General features: G+C 41.6%; 1 protein-coding gene and 1 pseudogene across 1 annotated transcript; one reads left to right on the forward strand and one right to left on the reverse strand.

Moving 5' to 3' along the window:
* Window positions 1-791: 791 nt before the first annotated feature.
* On the reverse strand, window positions 792-5726 carry LOC115162193 (leucine-rich repeat, immunoglobulin-like domain and transmembrane domain-containing protein 3; annotated as a pseudogene).
* Window positions 5727-11123: 5397 nt separating this feature from the next.
* On the forward strand, window positions 11124-18772 carry LOC115162194 (uncharacterized protein FAM241A). The gene is made up of 2 exons (XM_029713258.1): window positions 11124-11484; window positions 13901-18772. Exons 1-2 carry the CDS (start codon window positions 11359-11361, stop codon window positions 14330-14332), a joined length of 558 nt encoding a protein of 185 aa, XP_029569118.1. The 5' UTR covers window positions 11124-11358; the 3' UTR covers window positions 14333-18772.
* Window positions 18773-19203: the final 431 nt, after the last annotated feature.

Raw genomic sequence — 19203 nt, forward strand, 5'->3', positions numbered from 1 at the left:
CAGAATCAGGAGATAGGTTGGAGAAGGTTTGAGCAGAGGGAAGAGATGATAGGATGGAAGAGGAGAGCGTAGCGGGGGAGAGAGAGCGAAGGTTTGGACGGCGCAATACCATCCGAGTAGGGGCAGAGTGAGAAGTGTTGGATGAGAGCAAGAGGGAAAAGGATACAAGGTAGTGGTCGGAGACTTGGAGGGGAGTTGCAATGAGATTAGTGGAAGAACAGCATCTAGTAAAGATGAGGTCAAGCATATTGCCTGCCTTGTGAGTAGGGGGGGAAGGTGAGAGGGTGAGGTCAAAAGAGGAGAGGAGTGGAAAGAAGGAGGCAGAGAGGAATGAGTCAAAGGTAGACGTGGGGAGGTTAAAGTCACCCAGAACTGCTCATTGATGAACTCTCCAAGGGAACCTGGAGGGCGATAAATGATAAGGATGTTAAGCTTGAAAGGGCTGGTAACTGTGACAGCATGGAATTCAAAGGAGGCGATAGACAGATGGGTCAGGGGAGAAAGAGAGAATGTCCACTTGGGAGAGACGAGGATCCCAGTGCCACCACCCCGCTGACCAGAAGCTCTCGGGGTGTGCGAGAACACGTGGGCAGACGAGGAGAGAGCAGTAGGAGTAGCAGTGTTATCTGTGGTAATCCATGTTTCCGTCAGCGCCAAGAAGTCGAGGGACTGGAGGGTAGCATAGGCTGAGATGAACTCTGCCTTGTTGGCCGCAGATCAGCAGTTCCAGAGGCTGCCGGAGACCTGGAACTCCACGTGGGTCGTGCGCGCTGGGACCACCAGGTTAGAGTGGCAGCGGCCACGCGGTGTGAAGCGTTTGTGTGGCCTGTGCAGAGAGGAGAGAACAGGGATAGACAGACACATAGTTGACAAGCTACAGGAGAGGCTACGCTAATGCAAAGGAGATTGGAATGACAGGTGGACTACACGTCTCGACTGTTCAGAAAGTTAAGCTTAAGTTGCAAAAATCTTATTGACTAAAATGATACAGTACTGCTGGCTGGTGAAGTAGGCTAGCTAGCAGTGGCTGCGTTGTTGACTTTGTTTGAAAGTGTAGCTGGCTGGGTAACCTCGATTGCATCATAATGGTGTAGTACTGAAACTAAGGTAACTATGTAGCTAGCTAACATAACACTAATCAAGACGTTCCTTTGTAATGTATTTAGTTTCTACAATGCTGCTCGTCGGTAATAGTTGGCTAGGTTTGGAAGATGGCGTCGCGGGGGACGAAAATAGCTGGCTAGCTAACCTCGATAATTACTCAAAACTACACAATTATCAAACAATGACAAAGACAACTATGTAGCTAGCTAACACTACCCTAGTCAAATCGTGCCGTTGTAATGTATTAGTTTCTACAGTGCTGCTAGTCGGTAAAGGTTGGCTAGCTAGCAGTGGGTTTGATGATGACTAGGTGTGTTGACTAAGTCTGGAGTACGGGGTCGCGGCGCGGCGGAAGAAAATAGCTGGCTAGCTAACCTCGATGATTACTCTAAACTACACAATTATCTTAGATACAAAGACAGCTATGTAGCCAGCTAACACTACACTAATCAAATCGTTCCGTTGTAATGTATTAGTTTCTACAGTGCTGCTAGTCGGTAGAAGTTGGCTAGCTAGCAGTGTTGACTGAGTTTGGAGAACGCGTCGCGGAGGACGAAAATAGCTGGCTAGCTAACCTCGATAATTACTCTAAACTACACAATTATCTTTGATACAAAGATGGCTATGTAGCTAGCTAAAAGAAAAATGCTCAGATCAAACAAATCAAACCGTTGTAATGTAATGAAATGTAATAGTTTACTTTGATATGATGGTTATATTAATATTTGCGCATAAAGGCATTTCCACTGCCAATTTATAAAATTGTACCGGCATTTTCTGTTTCCATCAGCCCAGTCATGACTTTTTTCATGAGTCAGGTTGAAATGGTTAGAAGGAAACCTGGTTCTATACATATTTTTATGTAACTTAAAAGTTGATCACACAGACTTATCTAATCTAAGTCATTTTACAGACTTCATCATTGGCAAGATATATTTATGTTGATATCACACAACAGGACACTGGAATTACACTAACAATTGCACAAAAATAACTAGTGAACTTAAAACTAAAGATGATTTCGAGATAACTGGCTTTAAAGTTCTGAACCCTCATTGTTTTGAATGGTGTCAATTTTTTTTCTTGCATTCTTTTTAGCTTAACAACATGGGGGCATTTGCAAACCACGCCTCCAAATATTCACATGAGCCACCGCCTCTAAATTATAACGTAGCTGAGCTTGGTGTGGGCTGGCCCGTGTTGGGCTCGGTGTGGGCTGGCCCGTGTTGGGCTCGGTGTGGGCTTGTTGTAGGCTAGACTGTTTTGGGCGTGTTGTAGGCTAGCCCATGTCAGGCTGGTGTGGGTTTTCTCATGTCCACCTAATATCCACATGGGGCCAGTAGGGTAATGTTTGCTGGGTACTTACCTGTGTTGTATATGGAGGTTCCAGCTGCTTTGGTCCAGGTGAGAAGCGGTGTGGGGTATCTTGTGACATCACAGCGGGGCATCACGTTGCTGCCCAGTGGGAGGTGACCGGGGTGGCTGAGAGCTGAACAGAGGGCCTCTGGCACTGCGACAGGTCAGCCTCTATGAGGGAAGCCCCAAGCTGGGAGGCAGACCCTCCGCTATGGCTACAGGTCAGGAGCTGGTCCATCAGAACCACAGGGATCCCCTGGGATTTGGAATGGGCCAGCAACATGGAGATCTGGAAATCACACTGCCACACATCGTCATGGAGACACAGAGAAAAGCGAGGCCGTTTGGCCTAGTTTTGAAAAGAAGTGAAATGGGGAACATGTCCTATAAGACATGCAAGTTTTACTTTAAAGTTTAAGATCTGAGCATTTCTCAATTTCGGATGTACAGAACACTAACATTACTATTAGTGAACCATACCCAACACTTTTCTCTGTGTGCGGCCAGCCAGCTTGCCGGGGGGAATGAGCCAGAGGTCCAGCAGCTCTGAGGGCAGAGTGGTCAGTTGTTGCTGGACAGGTCCAGGTAGGTGGCGTTGGGAAGAAAGAGGGCAGTGTAGGCATGGAGGCTGACGAGACGGTTATTGTGCAGTCCCAGAGTGCGCAGATGCGGCATGTCCCTAATCCCCTTCCAGGCGAGAAGGTTCCCATCCAATCGTAACTCACACAGCACCATCAGGGAGAGGTGAGCGAAAGATACTGTCAAATGTTGTTTTCATACAATATCAAGTTATTCTAGGGCTAGTGTTGCAGATGGGGCTGTTACGGTGACCGTATTACCACCACAACGACGGCCGTCAAATTCCAGGTGACCGTTTAGTCACGGTAATTAGGCTTCTCCAAGCTCTGATGCTGCTGATGGTCAGTAGTCTACCAAACTTGCTAACTGTCTGGTACTCAGCACTCTATTGTCCCTCTAATCACTCCGACATCAATGCAAAGCTAATCACACACTTCATGAGCGCCCATGAGCTTATGTTGCACAACATTTCTATAGGATATACAATTGCGTGAGAAAACAGTGACGGCCTCTATTAAAAAGAGGATCCACCAGATTTCTATAGGCTAGGCCTACTATATTTATTTATCAACTTTCCTAATATTAAGCACATTGCTTATATTTACAACAGGAGTATAGCCTACCTGGCTCGAATTGGAAATTAGCCATGGGGAAATCGTCCTCCATTCGCCATTTAAGTGCATAAATGACATGTATTTTTTTTTCTCCCCCCACTGCCCCTGTTTTGATACAGGTGCCTGATAAAGGTCCATTCTAAATCAAAACAAATTTCACACATATATTATTTAGTATATGTAAAGACAAGATTAAATCAAGAATAGTGTGATGGGTGACAGTATTAGCATATCACTTGTGAATGATGCCCAGCTTAAGGAAACAACTGCATGCTTTTTTTGCGACTTTTTCAAATCATAGTCTCACACCTCATGTACCTAGTCCATATGCCTATATGTTTTGATAAGGTTTGTATCACAACAAAGTGGCTAATTAACTTCAAATGAAGCACATTAAGTCGCTTTACAACGGGTGTAGAGCCTAACTGGCATACATACGCAGCGCTTGAGTTTAAAGTTTGGGGAAGATAATTTTTACCATAAAAATGCACCTTTATAATAAAACAATACATGCATAATCCCATTTGTGGTCACTTTTGATAATGGTGTTTTCCGCTAATGGAACATTTGCACTTATAGCCTACTGCCACGAGCGCATTGCTGCACTTATAATGTGAAGAAATAGCCTAATAGTTTATCAACATTTTAATCTAAACGTTCTCATCTCATCTGTTTTGATGCTAGTGGTTGTATTCATTTGGGATCTATTGCATCCCACAACTGTCCCAGACCATGTTTGGAATATTTATTTCTTGCACAGAATAGGTCAACTTTTGTACTATGGGGGATAGTAGATTGACATAGGCTAGTGCTTTTGCTGTTCGTTAGGCCTACTCATCTTGTTGGCTGACGAAAAGTAAATGCGGACAGTTCTTCCAATATCTTCAATATGCACCTCGGAATGATATAAAGATGCATGCAGTTGCATCCCCGATGTATCCGTCTTCACTTGTAGCCTGTGTGAAAGACCCGATCACATGACGGAGAGCCATATGTGCTTCGGCAAGCAGCAGGGAATTGTAATTATTATATTACAGACCAAGGGCACAACGGCCACAAAAGGCATGGATTTTTTTTATGGCATTACGGCCACACAAAGGGGATGCAGCCGGGAAATTCGAGGAATTATTAAGTGCTTGTCAAATTGTGAATGAGAAACTGATGAAGGGTGTACAGAATGAGCAAAAAAACAGCAGAGCTCCTGCCTTTCATTCAACTTTTTTCAAATCATTATTAGAGTTGCATCATGTAGCCTTAGAATGTATTCAAAATCAAAACATATAGCCCAACATTTGGATCACAACTAAAGTTACATAAATAACTCTAAATTAAGAAGTACCGGTTTCTTTGTCAACCACTCAACACAGAATAGACGCATATCCTTTCTTTTTTATTCAGCTATGTTCAATTGTATTCTTCATACCATAAAATAATGGCACAGAATTCTAAGCAAATCTTGTCTGCTAAATGAACTAGTGTAGCCCATAGCCATTTGGCATAGCCAGATCAGGGTTAACCCTAACCCTAACATAAGGACAACTCAGAGTATGCTATTCTGTTCTTCTGAAATATAGACTACATTTTCTTCACGTTTCTTTAGACCTGTCTAAAATAAATTATGGATTTATTGTGATTGTGTAGACTAGATTACATGGATTTATTAGACTTTAAAATGGAGATGTTCCAAAGGTCTGCATCAGTGGCTTGTAGGCCATGCGTGGAAGCCAGGAGATGCTAAATTTGTTTATGTTAATTAACGGTCAATTACCATGAGACCAGCAGTTATTTGCTTGACAATCACCAGCTGACAATATTTAATGACCACCATAGCCCTAGTTACAGATACTGGTATTATTAATTTAAATAGAGAGGATTCAAAATACAGAAGGGAATATGCCCATTCCTACCTTCAATTTAAGGAAGCTGCTGGGGTGGATGGTGGTGATGGAGTTGTAGATCAGCCACAGGAACTTAGATGGGTAGAAGAAGGCTGCCCAGGGCACTCTAGAGATAGAGGTCTTCTCTAGACGCAACTTGACTGTCTGCTGGAGTGTTGAGGGGGATGGCCGACATGCGGGGTCCGCTGCACAAAAACAGACCTGTCAGCGCAAATAGTGTGATATATGAATAACGTGTATTACTGTGTATTATTCACATACGTTATTCATATATCACACTATTTGCGCTGACAGGTCTGTTTTTGTGCAGCGGACCCCGCATGTCGGCCATCCCCCTCAACACTCCAGCAGACAGTCAAGTTGCGTCTAGAGAAGACCTCTATCTCTAGAGCAGTGGTTCTTAACCTTGTTGGAGGTACTGACCCCCACCAGTTTCATATGCGCATTCACCGAACCCTTCTTAATTGGAAAAATAAAATTCAAAACATAGGTATATATTTTACTGGTGCACAAAATGAACCGTGCATCAACATCAGTGTTCAAAGAACAAAACCATTAAAACATGATTTTCACACAAAAACAAAAACATAATAATGAATATTAATGAATAAGAGGAATTTGGGATAACTTAACTTAAGCCGCTTTTCCCAGCATGATATTCGCCATCTTCAACACAGCTGGTTTTATGAGTGTTTCACCAATGGTGTGTGGTTTGCCCTGCTTTGCGATCAGGTAAGCAACTTCGTACGATGCTGTGAGGATCGGTTTGTTGATGGGTACAAAGCCGAGAACAGGCAGAGTAGCCTTTTCATCGAATCTGGCTCTCTTCACCTTGAATTCAGCGAGCGTTGTGTTCTTGTATTGTCCATCTCCATGCAGCTTAAGGAAGTGTTCTCTTAGTTTTGCCGGTGCTAGACTAGAATTGCTCAACTTGGCATTGCAAATCATGCAGTTAGGACGCTGACTCTCATCACGTTCCGTTATACATGTGAATCCATATTGTACATATTCGTCCGACCACTTTCTTTTTTTGCTCGACATAGTTAGTATGAAGGGATTAAAATATTAAGAAAGAAATCACACGACGTACCATCACGACAGTCACAATTCGACTACTGAGCGCGCCAAATTCCCTGCAGCACAGATAGGCCAAGCGATGTTGCGTGATCACCTGCAGCCAATGATGGCCAAGCGGGGCATGTCATCACGAATCATATGAGTCGGGTGTGTGTCTTGACCTCCGCCGAACCCCTGAGACTGACTCACCGAACCCCTGGGGTTCGATCGAACCCAGGTTAAGAACCACTGCTCTAGAGTGCCCTGGGCAGCCTTCTTCTACCCATCTACCCATCTAGTAAGACGCTATTAGAGCTAATACGTCCATCAGTCCTATTTGGACACTCAAGGAATTGAAGATTTAACTGTTTGCACAACAAACAAGCATGGCAAATCATATGTCTACCAACTACTTTTTTACAATAGCATTTTACTCAATCTCTGAACAAACATATTTCTATACATTTTGTCCAACTATTCCAAAGGACTTAAATACCGATGCATAGTTTATCAACATTTGCAGTTGATGTCAAAGTCAACTTGATTCACTGAATTAAAATGCTGTATACAGTATATGTTTAAAGAACACCAGTGATCCAAGATGTTAGGTAAATCAAGCAACTGAAATCAAAGGCACTAAATTAAGCAATTTAAATAACTGAACGCTACCTGACACCTGTCACATTGATCCCTCCTTGATAGACAAGTACACAAGTACACAGAGCAGGCAGAAATGGACAACCAGGAAAGCAACACTAGCACCTGGACCAAGAGAAGTAGATACATTGTTCACCAAGCAAGGCCAGAGTAAGCAAACCTCGGTTTAGCTCCATATTCCAGCTGACATTCCCAGTCTGCCGCTTCCAAACTCTCCTATGTTCAAGACAAGTGGAGAGAAATAGAGGCAGATTAGTTGGGATTACGCAGGTTCCTACCAGGTCTTCTTTATCCGGCGCTTCATTATATAGCATACTGCTACTGTAAATCACATCAGAGGTCAGGAACACCCTTACCGTACCTACAGGGTCTAAAACTAACATTATGCCAGTTGGTTGACCTGACATGCTGATCATTGGGAAAAACTTTATTACCAATAGTTTGATTTTATGGTATTTATGGTAACGGTTAAAAGTTTGGACACCTACTCATTCCAGGGTTTCTTTATTTTTACTATTTTCTACATTGTAGAATAATAGTGAAGACATCAAAACTATGAAAAAACACAAGGAATCATGTAGTAACCAAAAAAAGTGTTTAACAAATAAAAAAATATTATATTTCAGATTCTTCAAAGTAGCCACCCTTTGCCTTGATGAAAGCTTTGCACCCTCTTTGGCATTCTCTCAACAAGTTTCACATGGAATGCTTTTCCAACAGTCTTGAAGGAGTTCCCACATATGCTGAGCACTTGTTGACTTCTTTTCCTTCACTCTGAGGTCCAACTCATCCCAAACCATCTCAATTGGGTTGAGGTCGGGTGATTGTGGAGGCCAGGTCATCTGATGCAGCACTCCATCACTCTCCTTCTTGGACAAATAGCCCTTACAAAGCCTGGAGGTGTGTTGGGTCATTGTCCTGTTGAAAAACAAATGATAATCCCACTAAGCGCAAACCAGATTTGATGGCGTATCGCTCCAGAATGCTGTGGTAGCCATGCTGGTTAAGTGTGCCTTGAATTCTAAATAAATCACTGACAGTGCGTTGCTTGTGACACTATCACGCCTCCGCCATGCTTCACGGTGGGAACCACACATGCGGAGATCATCCATTCACCTACTCTGTGTCTCACAAAGACACGGTGGTAGGAACCAAAAATCTCACATCAGACCAAAGGATAGATTTCCACCGGTATAATGTCCATTGCTCGTGTTACTTGGCCCAAGCAAGTCTCTTCTTATTATTGGTGTCTTTTAGTAGTGATTGCTTTGCAGCAATTTTACCATGAAGGCCTGATTCACGCAGTCTCCTCTGAACAGTTGATATTGAGATGTGTCTGTTGAACTGTGAAGCATTTATTTGGGCTGCAATTTCTGAGGTGCAGTTAACTCGAATGAACTTATCCTCTGCAGCAGAGGTAACTCTGGGTATTCCTTTCCTGTGGCGGTCCTCATGAGAGCCAGTTTCATCATAGTGCTTGATGGTTTTTGCGACTGCACTTGAAGAAACTTTCAAAGTTCTTCAAATGTTCTGGATTGACTGACCTTCATGGTTTAAAAAGTAATGATGGACTGGCGTTTCCCTTTGCTTATTTGAGCTGATCTTACCATAATATGGACTTGGTCTTTTACCAAATAGGGCTATCTTCTGTTTAACATCCCTACCTTGTCACAACACAACTGATTGGCTCAAACGCATTAATGAAAGAAATTCCACAAATTAACAAGGCACACCTGTTAATTTAAATGCATTCCAGGTGACTACCTCATGAAGCTGGTTGAGAGAATGCCAAGAGTGTGCAAAGCTGCCATCAATGCAAAGGGTGGCTACTTTGAAGAATCTCATGTATGTATGTATGTATGTATGTATGTATGTATGTATGTATGTATGTGTATATATATATATATATATATATATATATATATATATATATATATATATATATATATATATATTGATTTGTTTAACACTTTTGTTACTACATGAGTCCATATGTGTTATTTCCTAGTTTTGATGTCTTCACTTTTATTCTACAATGTAGAAAATAGTCAAAATAAGTAGGTGTGTCAACTTGACTGGTACTGTATGTTTTGTGATATATATTTGATACACAACGGTGTCATGTTTTTTTTCTGTCCTGCAAATGTGTGTTTGTTTTCATAGTCCGGTATTTGTTTGGTTACTAACTTTCATTCAAGCGGCTTTATTCCCACACATTTAACACTTGAAATGTGGACACCCCTTCAAATGAGTGGATTCAGCCATTTCAGCCACACCCGTTGCTGACAGATGTATAAAATCGAGCACACTGTCATGCAATCTCCATAAACAAACATTGGCAGTAGAATGGCCCGTACTGAAAAGCTCAGTGACATTCAATGTGGCACAGTCATAGGATGCAACCTTTCCAACAAGTAAGTTTGTCTGCCCTGGTCAACTGTAAGTGCTGTTATTGTGAGGTGGAAACGGTCTAGGAGCAACAATAGCTCAGCCGCAAAGTGATAGGCCACACAAGATCACAGAACGGCTGCAACACTCCCTACTGAGTCCCAAACTACCTCTAGAAGCAACGTCTGCACAAGAACTAGAACTGTTTGTCAGCAGCTTCATGAAATGGGTTTCCATGGTCGAGCAGCCGCAAACAAGCCTAAGATCACCATACGCAATGCCAAGCGTCAGCTGGAGTGGTGTAAAGCTCGCCACCATTGGACTCTGGAGCAGTGGAAACGCGTTCTCTGGAGTGAGGAATCTCGCTTCACCATCTAGCAATCCGATGGACAAATCTGGATTTGACGGATGCCAGGAGAACGCTACCTGCCCGAATGCATAGTGCCAACTGTAAAATTTGGAGGAAGAATAATGGTCTGGGGCTGTTTATCATGGTTCTGGCTAGGCCACTCAGTTCCAGCAAAGAGAAATGTTAATGCTACAGCATACAATGACATTCCAGACGATTCTGTGCTTCCAACTTTGTGGCAACAGTTTGGGGAATGCCCTTTCCGGTTACAGCATGACAATGCCACAGTGCACAAAGTGAGGTTCATACAGAAATGGTTTGTCGAGATCGGTGTGGAAGAACTTGACTGGCCTGCACAGATCCCTGACCTCAACCCCATTGAACACCTTTGTGATGAATTGGAATGCCAACTGTGGACCTAATCGCCCAACATCAGTGCTCAACCTCACTAATGCGCGCGGCTGAATGGAAGCAAGTCCCAGCAGCTATGTTCCAACATCCGATGGAAAGCCTTCCCAGGAGAGTAGAGGCTGTTATAGCAGCAAAAAGGGGACAACTCATTAAGGCCCATGATTTTGGATGTGTCCACATACTTTTGTCCTTGTGTCTACTGCTTGATACTAATTGAAATGTAAATAGTCGAGCTACTGTAAAAATACAAAATAATACGATTATTGCGGATAGTCAGATTAATATAATAGTTATTATTTGCAAAACATGTAAACGTTTATAAACTAAGGATTTCTCTAATAACCGGTTTACATGGACATATCTGAAATCAGGCAACAATAACAAAAAAAAGTTTGGAGAATTTACGCAGCAGGTTAGGATAATTAACGTAGCAGTTTAGGTAACTCAGGTTTAGGTTAAGAAAATAGTTAGGGTTAGCTAAAATGCCCCAAAATATAAAAATCCACTTTTTACGTTAATTTGTCAAACTGAATTCCTTCTAGCAATGACGCTACCGATTCCAGCACATGCGCAGATCAAATACACCCTGGAACGCATGAAACGTTTAGCTTGCTACATGTCCTAATAATTCGAAAGATAGCTCAGAAAACCAGGTGTTTTAATCGGCGTATGCTTACTTCGATTATGACCTTACGCCGATTAAGATAAACAGCAATATGTTGACACTCGGCCTTCTGCCATAATCAATTTAATATCGAATTATTGCATGTAAATGTTGCTTGATATGGACATTTCAGCTATTTGACACTGACAGCTGACGTTCACACGCCCCTTACCGTGACGTTGATTCTCACACGTGACAACAGGGGGGCGGAAGTGTCATTGACAGTCTTGTTCTCATTCCTAAACCTCATCGGATAAACATCATTATAACGGCGTGAATAACATGACCACCATACCACCATTTGTGAATGATCCGCCGGTAATGCATCGGCGGGAGTTTGAGGAGCTAGATAGTCGAAGAAGGTGTCAATCTCATCATCCACCCAACACACCAAGGCAAACATTCCAGGTAGCCAGCTAACGTCGTTAGATAGCTAATGCTATCCAGCAGGTGCAGTTAACTAGCTACTGTTGCTAGCAGTGCAATATTTATCAAGTGGATCTGTAACTAGTTAAATAAAAAAAATACAACATCGAACTGGCACGAAGCGAATACATTTCGGGGTTAGCTAATTGGTGACTGACGATTCATATCATGCTTACTAAATTGCTTGGATAATTAGCTAGCAGGCTAAATCCCTTGACGTCATACTGACGTGTAGCTTTGGGACAACATCGGGAGTCTGTATAGTTGTGCATCGTGCTGGTGGGTGGCGACGGAAAATAACCCTGCCACAATTTAGCCGGCTAAAACCCAACAATAGTTTTTCCTGTCAATAAGAGGATATGTATAATATAAGAACTCTACTTACCAGACGTAAAGTGAAATGTGTCCATCGCTATCAAATAAGCGTCTGAATCTAACTTGTCGTCAGCATATTCCCTCCGAGTTAAACTGGGGGCTGCGATTAGACCACGCACTTCACGCGAAACTTCCTAACACGAAATCTACCACTGTTTACACAGCAGGAATATGGTGTGGTTCGGACAAAAGTTGGATTCGGAAGTTTATATTTCCCGATGTATTCCAAAGCTAGATGACATAAGGCAGCTATTGCCGTTTCAAACCAACTGGGAACTCGGAAATCTCGGATTTCCGACATCAGTGCATTCAAGACAGCTGGGAACTCGGGAAAAAATAAATAGCTCCAACGGGGAAAAATCGCTTTGAAAGGTCATCCAAATCGGAAACTAGGACATCGTTTTAGCTTTGACCTCCTACTTTGACCTGTATTTGGGGAGTTTCTCCCATTCTTCTCTGCAGATCCACTTAAGATCTGTCAGGTTGGTTTTCTGAGCAATTTATGTTCTCTCCAGAGATGTTCGATTGGGTTCATGTCCGGGCTCTGGCTGTGCCACTTAAGGACATTCAAAGACTTGTCCTGAAGCCACTCCTGCTTTGTCTTGGCTGTGTACTTAGGGTTCCTTCCTGTTGGAAGGTGAACCTTCACCCCCGTCTAAGGTCCTGAACAGGTTTTCATCAAGGATCTCTCTGTACTGTGCTCCGTTCTTCTTTTGCTCGATCCTGACTAGTCTCACAGTCCCTGCCGCTGAAAAATCTCCCCACAGCATGATGCTGCCACCACCATGCTTCACCTTAGGGAGGGGGCCAGGTTTCCTCCAGACGTGACACTTGGCATTCAGGCCAAATAGTTTAATCTTGGTTTCATCAGACCAGAGAATATTGTTTCTCATGGTGCGAGATTCCATTAGATGCCTTTTGGCAAACTTCAAGCAGGCAGTCGTGCTTATTATTGAGGAGTGGCTTCTGTCTGTCTACTTTACCATAAAGGCCTAATTGGTGGAGTGCTGCAGAGATGGTTGTCCTTCTGGAAGCTTCGCCCATCTCCATAGAGGAACTTTGGAGCTCTGTCAGAATGGCACTTGGGTTCTTGATCACCTCCCTGACCGAGGCCCTTCTCCCCCTATTGCTCAGTTTGGCCGCTCTTGGAAGAGTCTTGGAAGTTCTAAACTTCTTCCATTTAAGAATGATGGAGGCCACTGTGTTCTTTGGGACCATCAATGCTGCAGACATGTTTTGTTACCCTTCCCCAGATCTGTGCCTTCACACAATCATGTCTCGGATCTCTACAGACAATTCCTTCAACCTCATGGCTTGGTTCTTGGTCATGCTCTGTCAACTGTGGGACGTTATATAGACGTGTGCCTTTCCAAATCATGTCCAATCAATTGAATTTACCACAGGTGGACTCCAATCAAGCTTTAGAAACATCTCATGGATGACCAATGGAAATAGGATGCACCAAAGCTCAATTTCGAGTCTCATAGCAAAGGGTCTGAGTACTTATGTAAATAAGGTATTTCTGTTTTTTATTTTGAATACATTTGTAATATTTTTATAAAAACCTGTGTGCAGATTGAGGGTTGATTTTATTTTATTTAATACATTTTAGAATAAGTCTAATGTAACAATGTGGAAAAAGTCAAGGGGTCTGAATACTTTCTGAATGAACTGTAGCTAGCTACGTTTAGTGCATTTATTAAGCTTTGGCCAAGGTTTCTGTCACCTAGCTACTTGAACAACCAACAGTTACATTTCAAGGCTGGCGGGCAGTCTTATGACTCCAGCATGTATCAGTATAATGCTGATAAGAAGTTGTGTTGTTGGAATGAGAGACCCATTCATACAGCCTAATGGCATGTCACACAGCCTTATGACACAACCACATGCCTATCCTAGGTATGGTACATTCCATGTAGTGTACCTCTTTTGACCAGATCCCTATGCAACACTGGATAATTGTAGTGCAGCACACTGTATGGGGAATTGGGGTGTCATTTAAAAGCCATACTTGTCTTTTCAGGATGACCCTAGAGTCAGACCACCTGGACTTAGATGGCAAGGCCCTCCTGGTGACCCTGGGACTTGGTGGTCACGCCCCTCTGGTGACCCTGGAACCAGGCCCCGCCCCACCGTTGATCCCAGAGCCAGGTTACGCCCCTCCGGTGACCCAAGGGCCAGACCACGCCCAGCCGTTGACCCCACGGCCAGGTGGCCCCTCATTGACGATCCCACGACAAGACCTCAGGTGGATGACTGCGAGCGGATGGGGACCCTTTTCGGGCAGCTAAACAAGTGCCTGCGCAGCGCGGGCTTCACCCAGATGTACTTTGGGGAGAAGGTTGTGGATCCTGTGATCATCATCTTTTTCTGGTTCCTACTGTGGTTCCTGGGTATCCAAGCTCTTGGGCTGGTGGGGACTCTGTGCATTGTCATCATCTTCATCCAGAAGTAACTCGATCTCCAGCCTGTTTGATTGGCAGTTGGGAGCTCCGGTGTCTACAAATAAAAAGGACTTGAACTCCAAATGAAAGGACTTGAACTCCATCGCTGTCTGTTCTCTTTGCATTAAAAGGGCAAGCAGCAGTTACTTCTTACTTTTTTGGGCTTGTATATTAATGATATGTACCCATTGATTCTTGAAGAATATTATGCCTCATGAGCTTAGTTCAACTGTGGTACCCGATCAGAACCCAAAATATAAGCTTGTTTTACCCTAATGTTTGTAAACAAACACTGTATAGCATAGAAAACCTGGTTACAACTATAATTTGAATATCATGGATGGTCAGTCCTTGCATCTATAGCTCTGTCTTTGAATTTGAGAGTGGTTCAATTTCTCCAGCCCCATCCTGCCACTTCATTCTGAAACAGTGGTGGGGAGCACGCTTTATTGTTTCAGCTGCTGATTGCCACTTTAAAGCTTCCTAGACTCAGTGAGCGTTTCTCAATACTCAGCTTCATAGTGGCCAACCACACTTTATCTGGAGTGAACATTTAAAGTGCTGGCAGGTGAAATGGAGGCCTTGCTGTGAACTACAGGTCTCCTGGTTTCAAGCTTTTAAAACTCAAAATCAGACCACTTTGCTCAGTAGCTGTGCCCAATACTCAAAAGCAATGTCTCATTATCTCCTTACATGTGTGAGTATTGATTTGAAAGAACTGGATCAGTGAAAGCAATATGTCTAATAGTTTAACTAGTTTTGTGTCGCATAGCTTAACTGGTAAATATCATTTTCAAGTGTTATGAAGTTTTTGATCATGAGGGAAAGCAATCAAGGAAAGGAAGTCTATCAGAACTATTTGGATACAGCCAGTGCTTCAAGTATCCTGAGCAGTTAAATATGCAATCTGTAAGATGATATCTATAGTGTTCATGGAACTATATTATGTGGGGGAAAAACAAATATTTCGTAACATCATTAGAACCTGTAGCCTAAATCAAGTACTGGGTCCGTCATATTCCAATGTGCATTCCATGAGATTTGCACATACAAGTAGCACTGTATTTCTATGATACAATTTGTAGTGGTCAAGGAATGACATTCCATGAGAGCAACATTACTTTGCTTCACATTTTACATTATATGCCATTTTGTTAAACAATAGAATGAAGTAAAATATCCTTCATTTTGGGGGTTATCTAGAGGTCTGTTTCTGCTGCATTAGTTTTAATTACCAATGACCATCAGGCCATATGACAGATTGCTTTTTTAAGGCAAGTTGGGAGCAGCATTGTAACACCTGCATGCCTACAAGGACCTGGAATGCATATCACTGACTGGTTTATTAGGTTCTATAGTAACTTGAGTTGTCCCCCTACTTTGAATATGCATTCAAACATATACCTTTGATATGCATGTAACTTCAAAGTAATGTGTGGTTGCTGTGAAGGAGAAAGGTGTGCTCATGACTAGCATGGATGTTTAACTTCTTGCACATTTGTAAATGGGAATGGTAGAGAGAGTTATATTATATCAAGCCTATCCTTTTGATTGAAAATGGTACATAAATTGTCAGGAATTCTACTCTTTTTAAAGTTGCATGCAATATGTAACTTGAAAGCAAGTCTAAGAAGCGGTAGATCTGTTCTGTGCGCTATTTCTATGCTTCCCGTTTACTTTCGGTTTTGTTCACCAGCTGAAAATACAATCTTTTTTAGATGGACAAATGATTTTCTACACTATATATTGCTTGTTTTGTCACAAACTGAAATTGGGCGAACTATTAGAATTTTTGTAATCAGGAAATAGTGATGTGATTTATGCATATTGCACCTTCAGTGGAGGTGTCAAAATACCCATAAATCCTAGCGGTCAAACAGGGAAATGTTCCAATTGTGTTCCCTCCATTCATTTTTCCCATTGGGGATTTTATGAAACACTTAAAATAAGTGCTGTGTTTTGTGTAGGCTTACCCTGGCGTGACATTTTGGTAACCATGTAAATCTCTCTCGGACAAGGTGACTTTTATCAATATATATTCGTCTCTATTTCCTCTCATATTTTTTGAAAATGCTAATTAGCATCAAAGGAGACATCATGCAAAACTACAAATCCCTTCAAGCTCCTGAATGTAATTTCTAGTTGACACCTTTGCTAACAGGTATTGTGTCAATTTAAAACTTGCAGAAGACGTTTCAAAGAATTGTCCATTTAAAGAAATGTAGCCAATTTATTAATTACTAAATTTAGCTAACATTAGATAGTTAATCCAGAGATTGTTACCTTTGTCTTGATTTGGAATTCTTGTCCAGATAATCATGGCGTTTGTAGTTCTTTATGAAAGCCACATTAGCAGCTAATTAGCGTTTAATTTTGGGGGTAAATCCAGGCTAATAGATTGATAAAAGTCGCCTTATCCTAGAGAGATTTACACAGTTATCAAAACGTCACACCATGGTAAGTCTACACAAAACATTATTAGAAGTGTTTCTAAAATCCCCTATGGGAAAATAAATGGTGGAAAAACAATTGAAACATTTCCCTGTTTGACCGCTAGGTTTTATGGGTATTATGCGTACTGTGGTACTCTATTGAGAGTGGTATGTCATTCTGAAAATTACTCCAAATGTAATCAGAAGGTAGTGCTGTAAGGCTAACAAGCACATTTCCTTGTGGATCTTCGTTGTCAATTAATGTAGGAAAGGCTATATCAAATTGCAATGTTGAGATTGACTAGGGCTAAATATATCACTGCTTTTGTGAGATACTGCTACTATCATACTGTTTGAAGATGATGATGACTTTCAGTCATGGGAGTCCAAATATTCAATATAACAGACATCAGAATGTATGATAGACCACCTACTTATACTACTGTAAGCCAGAGGACTGCAAAGCATGCCCAGTGTTCACTGCATGAGAATAATTGTTTAACTTGTGGAGTACTACATACACGTCACATACACTCCTAGGAAAATATTCAGCAGCACTATTGGTTGAGTGCAAGAGCCAGGGATGTAGCCTAGTCCACACTGATAAATTAACATTGTCCATAAGTGCTGATCCAAAGTCGTTTTTGCTACGTAAGGGTTAAGGTTAGGATGGGGAAACCTGATCCTAGATCTGTACATGGGGCCAATCTCTACCTGTCAAAGAGTGGCCATCGGCAGCACAAACATATCTCAGGTTTGGATTAATCGACTTCAGAATAAAACTGTCATTTTATAAGCTTGTGTGGCCAACTAAAATGCCCATAGTCTTTGTGGAATGCCTTTTGGTGTTTGACATGTTCCATATTGATATGTAATGTTTTTAAAAAGTGGAATGTCTATTAATATCTACAAAGTAGGCTTTTAAGAATGATCGAGCACAAAGCAAAACAGATGTGGATCTGCAGAGTGAATTGAGAGGGAATTTGTTGGATTGAATTGACATATCATATTCACTATAGGTATGTATGTCTGTGATCAGTTTGGTAAACATAGATCCTGCATTCCTTTAACAATGAGAATATACAGTAATTTGTGTGTTATAAGAATGTTGAAATTTGGGTAAATGACTTGATCATTTAAAAGCTGGACGATGTGTGAGAAATTTGTAACAAATGTTAATATGGTTTTCTCATTCTTTTTGGCACTAATACAGTAGCAAAGCATTTACACTCAATTAGTGTACAATGAGTATAAGATGTTGTATGTCAAGTTAAGATTCAAGCCAAGCGGCCGGTAGCCTAGCGGTTAAGAACGTTGGACCAGTAACCGAAAGATTGCTGGTTCAAATCCCCGAGCCGACTAGGTGAAAAATCTGTCTGTGCCCTTGAGCAAGGCACTCAACCCTAATTGTTCCTGTAAGTTGCTCTGGATAAAAGTGTCTACTAAATCAGGGGTACTTTTTCACTCAGGCCCCCCCTTCCAGCATTGGCAAAAAAACTGGCAAAATAACGTCAGCTGATATGGATCAGTTGATCTGGACATTTTTGACAGGTTCTAAATAGCTCTCAAAAGGTCTGCAATGACTAACATGACAAGAGGAACTGATGATGCACTACCCAATTTCGATTTTGCACCTTATGCATTCTACTATTACACTTTTCAAGAGCAAATTGAAAGCCAGACTGAGTTCCCCCTGCCGACCCCTCGCCCCACAGTTTGGGACCCACTGTGCTACATGACTAAGAATGTAAAATGTAAGTCTTCCACAGAGGAATCTTTCAGGGCAGAAAGGGATGGCATAGCATGGATCACTGATTGTGCCGTACTGATACCAATGAATTAATATAATCGTGCTTCATTTAGTAGTTTTCATTTCTAGTTATATTTCATTTCTAGTTACATTTCTAGTTTATTGATTTATTTTTACATTAAGATTTCTGAGTGATATTCAGATCTTACAATGTTATGCATACTTGCAAAATGATTGAACTTGAATAAAAAAAATGTAGATCAAAGTTATATGTTTTTAAAAAGCATTCCTTTGTGTCATTTTCTCATTGTGTATTTATTATTACTTTTATTATTGCGTGTTTTACTTTTCTATTATTTATCTATTTTCTTTCTCTCTGCATTGTTGGGAAGGGCCTGTAAGTAAGAATTACACTGTTAGTCTTCACCTGTTGTTTACGAAGCATGTGACAAAGAAAAATGTGATTTCATTTTGATTTGACCAAACTATACTAAACAAAAATAAACACAAAATGCAACAATTTAAAAGATTTTACTGAGTTACAGTTCGTATAAGGAAATCACTCAATTGAAATAAATTCATTAGGGCCTAACCTATGGATTTCGAATACAGATATGCATCTGTTCATCACAAATACCTTAACAAAAAAGGTGTGGGCGTGGATCAGAAACCAGTCAGTTTCTGGTGTGACCACCATTTG

Source organism: Salmo trutta, chromosome 25 (assembly GCF_901001165.1).
Source record: "Salmo trutta chromosome 25, fSalTru1.1, whole genome shotgun sequence".
Classification (NCBI taxonomy): domain Eukaryota; kingdom Metazoa; phylum Chordata; class Actinopteri; order Salmoniformes; family Salmonidae; genus Salmo; species Salmo trutta.